The sequence below is a fragment of the Struthio camelus genome, chromosome 17, assembly GCF_040807025.1.
Source record: "Struthio camelus isolate bStrCam1 chromosome 17, bStrCam1.hap1, whole genome shotgun sequence".
In the NCBI taxonomy this organism is placed as follows: Eukaryota; Metazoa; Chordata; class Aves; order Struthioniformes; family Struthionidae; genus Struthio; species Struthio camelus.
Window position 1 is genome coordinate 11,755,786 of NC_090958.1, and position 6,970 is coordinate 11,762,755.

At 44.8% G+C, this 6,970-nt stretch overlaps 1 protein-coding gene across 6 annotated transcripts in view; it reads right to left on the reverse strand.

The window, feature by feature from the left end:
- The window catches only part of GOLGA3 (golgin A3), a 28,952-nt gene extending 23,465 nt beyond the window's left edge, over positions 1–5,487 (reverse strand). For all 6 annotated transcript variants that reach the window (XR_011135042.1, XR_011135041.1, XM_068911026.1 and 3 more), the window contains exons 1-2: positions 5,360–5,487; positions 3,330–3,690 (exon numbers count right to left, since the gene is read on the reverse strand). Coding sequence is in view for 4 of the 6 variants with exons in the window: in XM_068911026.1 (XP_068767127.1) it covers positions 3,330–3,462 (133 nt within the window). In the remaining 2 variants the exon portion in view is untranslated. The remainder of the gene's footprint in view (positions 1–3,329; positions 3,691–5,359) is intronic.
- Positions 5,488–6,970: the final 1,483 nt, after the last annotated feature.

Genomic DNA, 6,970 nt, shown 5'->3' on the forward strand with positions numbered 1-6,970 from the left:
GAACGTTTGCAATTAAAAATACAGTAGAACATCTTACATGAATCAAAAGAACACATCTAACAATGAAAAGATGACTCAAGAACTAAAGAAAAAGATCCACACAAAGTAGAGGTGAGGGGAAAAAGCAGAACTGAGAAACATTCAATTAGTGAAAAGATCCTCTCAAAACTGTTTTAATATTCATACACAGAAATCTTCTATAGCTAGGCAGCTGAATACAATGATTAAAAAAATCATTAGTGTTTTAGACATCAATCTATTAACATAATGCTATTAAACTGTTTTTTCATAAAATGAATCATTACAAACTTCTGACAACAGAACAACGGAAAATGAAAAGATTATAGTTCGTGTATGTGATGAAAGTGCATTAGAGTGCATCTCTGAAGTTAAGTTAAATAAGCCTATAAAAAAATACAGGTAGGAAAGTAGGGCTTCCTGCCTTTTTTTTTTTTTTTTTTTTTAATTTAAAGCAAAAGATTTCCTTTTACTACTGTCAAATTACACTTCGGAGTAATTTAAAGAGGAAAGGATAAGTAAATTGACTAAAAAGAGATTAAATGAAATTTGGTTAAGCTGAATTAAATGAAGCACTCTAGGTGGAATATACAATAAAACAATTTTTAATGTTTCATAGCTATTGTCAAGCAAAAGATAACATTTCACTGTTACAGAATAAAGAAAAAACCCTCCTTTTTGCTTTTTAAAGAATGTTTTATTGAATTTAACTGTTTAAATAGTGCAAGAATCCATGTGTACTCTTAGCAATTCAGAACTTGATTACTGGAAATATCCTGGGTTATCCTGAGCCTACTCTACAGAAAAGCAGTTTACAGTTATAGTTATGCAGTGAAAACTATATTGGTTTATATGGCTATATATAATTTTTATATGGACAAAACAGCTTACCCTGAATCTCCAGATGCAAAAAGCTAAAGCAGCAGTCACACTGATCTCCCAGTACAACTGCATCTATTACTGGGCTTACACCAATATAGAAATTAAAAAAAAAAAACCCAAACGCTTCTATAAGCTTGTTTCATAGAACTGACTTCATCTGCCACCCTGCTACGACATGTTAAAAATTCTACATGTAGCTCTTTCTAACATTAACCCATAATTACCACTTCACACATTTAAAATGAGCATCAGTATTTTAATAATCATGGTGATCAGCATCATGTCCAGGTGTTACGTGTACATTGACCAGTGAAGGCATGTAACAACGCATTTTCACTTTGAAATACCTCAGATTTCTGAGCTAGTAATGAAGAACTTCATCAAATAAGGTCATAGCCACACAGTACTTAGTAAGGCCAGCCTGTCCTTTTTTTCCCCCACCTTCAGCCTTCTGGTCCCGCCTCTGTCCTGCATCCTCCCTTGAGCCAGCACAGGCATTTGTATAGTGAACCAGCAAACAGGGCTCAGAATGACAAAACCAAATGTAGGTTAAAAAAAAAATCAGAATTTTTCAGTTTTAGGTTGACAAAACCTAACAGTTCTCTAAGTTTTGAATTAAAATACTTCTGAATATCTCATTTTCACACTGAAAACATTTCAAGGCCTTTTAAACCTGGATCAGTCAGTTCTCTGCTTCAGTTCACCACGCAGTCACAAAAACACTTGTGCAGACAGGAGGGAAGGGACGGGTACAAGGATGCAAAGGAGGACAGAGAAAGGGACTATTTCTTCTAATAACTAAGCAATGTAAGTCAGTGTTGAAGACATGGTCACACTGCAGATTAAACTGCCAAAAGTAAATTCAAGAGGTGAGTATTAGGAATAGCCACAGAATGCCAGGAATAAGACGACGCTTCATGTATTTAGCAACAGCAGTTCTGCCCGTCTTTCTGAAACTACAGACTTTACTACACTAAGCTTATGCTTCGTTTATGTTTTTACCCTCACAACTGCAAGTGGTATATGTATATAAAAGACATTCTGGAGCAAAATTCTGGAGGAATGCCTTCCTGACAACTTCCCAAGGCCACGAGGCGTTCGGGATCTACATCTTGCCTTGAACTAAAGTAACTTAATTGCAGCAGTGTCAATAAAGCTTTTTAGAACAGTGGGGGAGGAGATGCAATTAGATTGGAAATAACAGAAAGACATATTGCCTATTTGAAAGGCACAACTCATTTGTTTGGAAGAGGTCCAACACAGGAAGGTCAGGAAACACTGTGATCTCCAACTTCATAAAAGATGAATGAATCATCACACAACTACACTTTGCCAGTCTGATAAAGGGCAGCATGACAAATGCAAATAAAGCCTCAGGAATCCACTTATTTGCCTGTGACAAAATGACAAATCTGCAGCATGCGGGGAGGGTGCAAGACTAATGACTTCATCACACGATCACCTCCCAGTCAACAAAAAAGTTCCCTTTACATATAAGGAACCTGTATGATTTTGTATATTTGCACAGCCGCTACATATATACATCAGTCCACTCACCTACCAACATATCCTTATAGACCTGTATTTCACACATGGAAATTTCAATTCAATACAAGGAAAAAGTTTTTCACAACGAGAACAGAACAGGTTTCACAGTGAGGCTATCGAATCTCCCTCTCTGGAGGGTCTGAGAGCTCAGGAGGACAAATCCCTGAGCAACCTGATCCAGCTTCGGAAGGTAGATCTGCTCTGAGCGCGAGATCGGACTAGATGACCTATAGAGATCCCTTCTGACCTAAATTTTTCTATAATTTTACAGTCTACTCCAATCAACAGATTCTTAAGTTTCTTGTAAACAGGTACTTTTTTTTTTTAAATTATAGAACTTGTCTACATATGTAAGTTCTTTTGAAATAAATTGGGCAGTACAAGCCAGCATCTCTCTTCCATAAGTGAAAGCTGAGACTTTTGGGGTACATTTTAATGTTTACCTAAGGCACTTATCTGGAAAATTTCTTATTCCAGAATAAAAAATTCCATTCATGGGCTTACTCGGCAACAATCCTTTCCAAATTGTTAGTTTTAAACATGTGCAGGCACATACCCTTGAAGACACTTCCAGAAGACACAGTAATAGGCTGCATAGCACATATATAACTGACAGCTGATAGTATTCAAGTTAATAGTTTGGTTTTGTTTTGGAAGAGTAAGTTTTAAAATAAAAAAAAAGTTTTCCAAAACACAGAGACATAGCTTTCATCAGATTTTCTGAAAAATCTACGATGTACAAAAAACTCCTGACTATGAAGAACCCCCCCCCCCAAAAAAAAAAAAAAAAACCTGCAACATCACCTGAACAACAAAATAGGTTATTGTAAAGAAACCTTGATAAGACTAGGAAATGATTCAGGGCATATGAAATAACTTACTGTTAATTTCATCTCTTGTAACTGGCAAATCTGATTCAGCTTTACGATCCAGAAGTTCTTCAGATTTGCTAGGGGCCTCACTGCTGCTTCGGTTCTCCAGCAGAACATCCTGCTGGACAGGCGAGGAGTCCATGGTAAAAACGAGCTGGATCCCAATTAAGTTATTTCTTCCAAATAATTTGCCTCCAAGTGAACTACCAAGTCCTATTTCTCTCCATTAGCAACAACAGCATCAAGATGTTATACAGGAGCGCAGTTTTGAGCTTCTCAGTTGTTGGCTTGCAGCAGGCAGCTGAATAATTCCAGGAGGTCATGAAAACAGCTCACAGCCAGAGACGCAATCACCAAGGAGCTGCGTTCTCTAGAAACAAATGCAGTTATTTTACAAACATTTCTCACAGCTTTGAGAATATCAGTTAAAAAACAAGTAGCAGTTACAGATAACCCACCAGTCCATCAACTTCAACACTCAGAATAAGGACATGGAATAACAGAGGCAGCAAAATACAAGCAACTATCCAGCTTTTGCAAATAGGAACTGATCTATTTAATATTCTTTTATTTTTTATTTTTTTTAAGTAACATGGACACACCAGTGTAATGATGCCACAAGATAACATTCAGCAAGACAACTGACTTAAGATCACTGTCCCTTTTAACGGCAATATGCCTCTTTGGCCTCAGCTTTAGTGAGCTAGAAAGCATCCTGCTCTGCAAATTCCTGTCAGAACTTTCAAATTGTTTTTTTCACGTCAAGGACCTATTGCCACATAAGTTTCAATGACATCAGTTATATCGTAGTAGGGAATTCAGACTTCATTATTTAAATGACATCATTACTGTTTGCTTGTCTCCAGAGAAAACAATAAATATCACTTCGCAGAGCCCAAACTACTAATTACAGTATGCGTTGGCAGCCGAACGCGACCCAGCTGCAACTCAACACTGGCCTTCTCCCGTGGGGCGTCCAGGGGAGGATTTCCAAAGGCAGTTTATAGAATTCGCGAACGATTCTCCAGGCATCCAGAACTCAGATTTAGGGACAGATCCGGTCAGCTGATACGATCTGACACGAAGCTATTATAAATAGTCACTCCAAGTTATTTAAGTTTTTTTCAAACAGTTACCAACGACTGGTTAGTATAAATTAAACTCACAGGGCTATAAAATGATATGGATACCAATTTATAAAAATCTCCAGTTAAAAACAACAACAACAAAAAAAACCACACTCAGGTGGGAATTTCAAGTCGGAGTATTTTGGTTGCATTTTTACAGGCCCCCTTGACTTGCGGCCGTTAGGGGAGCAATGAAGGACTGAACACAAGAAGCTAAAGCCTGGGCAGAACCCGAAACGGAAATCTCCACTGAACAGAAAGGCGAATATACCTTCGGGGTACTCCGTTATTGATTTTAAAACCTTCTCTATAAAACAAAACGTATAATAAAGCTTCTCGAAGAACAGCCCTCACATGCCACACAGGTGCTACACCAGAACAAGTCACAAACAGGAACAACAGGCGAAAAACAAGCCTAACCGAGAGACTGCCTACATCCCGGCAAAATCCAGCTAATATCAGACGATTTGTTCGCGATCCCTAGCTGAGGGCAGTACCTGCTTCCTCGCTATAACAATATTCGTTTCAGAACCGATTTAAAACACCTTTTTTACAGCTAGGTCTGTGAAGAACGGCTTTCTCTTGTGTAACCCATCCCCAAATATTAAGAGGTTCGTGTATTTTGGCCTCAAAGCCCCGCTGGACAGCACCCAGGTATATAAACCGATACACCCCCTGGGAGGCCAACAGCAACCTCACGCCGAAAGGAGCAACAGGAAAACACCCAGTTTTGTTCAAAACGCTAGTAACGAGGAGGGGGGCAGACCCCGGCCCCGGCGGGCAGCGCCGCCCGGGCCCCGCGACGGCTCCGGGCCGGGCCGAGCGGCTCCCCCGTCCCCGCCGGCCGCAGCCCCCGAGCGGGCTCCCCCTCTCCGCTGCCCCCCGCGCCCCGCCCGGCGAGACCCCGCAGACCTGGAGCCGCCCGCCCAGCGCCCCGCTCCTGCCCGAGACGTGGCGCTGCCTCCGCGGGAAGGGGAGGGCCCGGCGGTGCAACGCGCTTCTCCCTCCCCCGCCGGCCCTACCGCTGCCGCCGCCGCTGCCCCCCCCGCCGCTGCCCCCCCCGCCGCCGCCCGGCCCGGCCCCGCTCGCCTCGCCTCCCCTCACGACCGCGCCCCGCGTCCCTCGGCGGCGTGGCGCGGAGCCCAGCAGGAGGCCGCTGCCGGGCCCGCTGCAGAGGCGGCGGCTTTTCCAGACGGACCCTTCCGGCAGCGGGGGGAGCGGCTTCCCCCCCCCCCCCGCCGCCGCCGCCGCCGCCGCCGCCGCCGCCCGGCCCGGCCCGGCGGCCCTGAGGAGCGGCGCGGCCCGGCGCGGCCTGGGCGAGGCGGGAGCGGGCCCGAGGGGAGCCGGCGGCACCGGGCTCCTCGCCCTCGGGAGCTCTGCGTACCGCAGTCAAATTCGTGCCTAAAAACCATGCCCTCGTTGTAGCCGTGGTTCTCTCTCGCCTGCAAAACTGGCTCTCCGGGGGCCGGGAAACCTGCCCGCCTGGGAGAGGTTTTGCATTTTGGGGCGCTTCACAGCTTTTGCCGCTGACAAGAGCGGCGCTAACCCGGAGTTTCTTCGGGTGGGTGGTAGGGCGCTCTTAAATTTGTTCCTCCGAATGAGCCTCCCTCCCGCGCAGGAAGCGCTGTGGCATTGCCCCGAGAGCGGGCGCTTGCCGTGCACCGACCGCGGCCTCCACGCGCTGGCTTGGCCGAATCCGAAGCGGCGAGCGGAGGCGTCGGACGCGGCCCCGGCCTGCGTCTCGGACACTCTCCCCCTTAGCACAGGACCGGTGGCGTCAGATAGTCCTTTGAGATATTCACATTCGGGAACAACACCTACCCAGTGCCGTTTCCTTGAGCACGGGGGACCCAGGCGGAGGTGGAGTCCGTGTTGGCACCTCGTGCCCCCATTTCCAGCCAGCCGGATACCAAAAGTCAGACAGGGATCTCAGCTTTTTGTCTGTATTTGTTCACGTATACAGCATTCCTTGGAAACGGCCCCAAACCCTACGTTTGCTTTGCTTTTGTGTTGTTCCCTTCCTGGCAGTTCTTCGGTGCATGCTGTGTTTTGCAGGCAACCATTTCACGTGTCTTACTCTAAGGAGTTAACTCCTAAAAGGAGCTAAACTGCTTAATCTGTCGATCTTGAAGGAAAGGATGATTACTTCCACCAATTTCAGCCCATTCCCTACTACGACACTAATGCAGGCACTGTTGCCCGCAGTCCCGTAGCATACTCACGTTCACTTCGTGCACACCAGCAACGCTGAGCATATCAGGATCATCGTGTTCATGCATAAGTGTTAGCCTCTGCTGCATTAGAGTCTAGGTAGTTCAATAAAATGTCTTGCTTATCATTTTGGAAAGTGGTAAAGAGAGGGAAAGTCATCGTGTTTGCAGTATTCCTGATGACTAACCTGCTAAGCATTAAAGGTCCCATCAGTGGATTCACTTATTCCTGAGAAATTTTTCCTCAGTCCATTATATTTCTTTTGTCAGATGCCTAATTCTTCACCTTTATTTCATGTCATTACTACTAGTT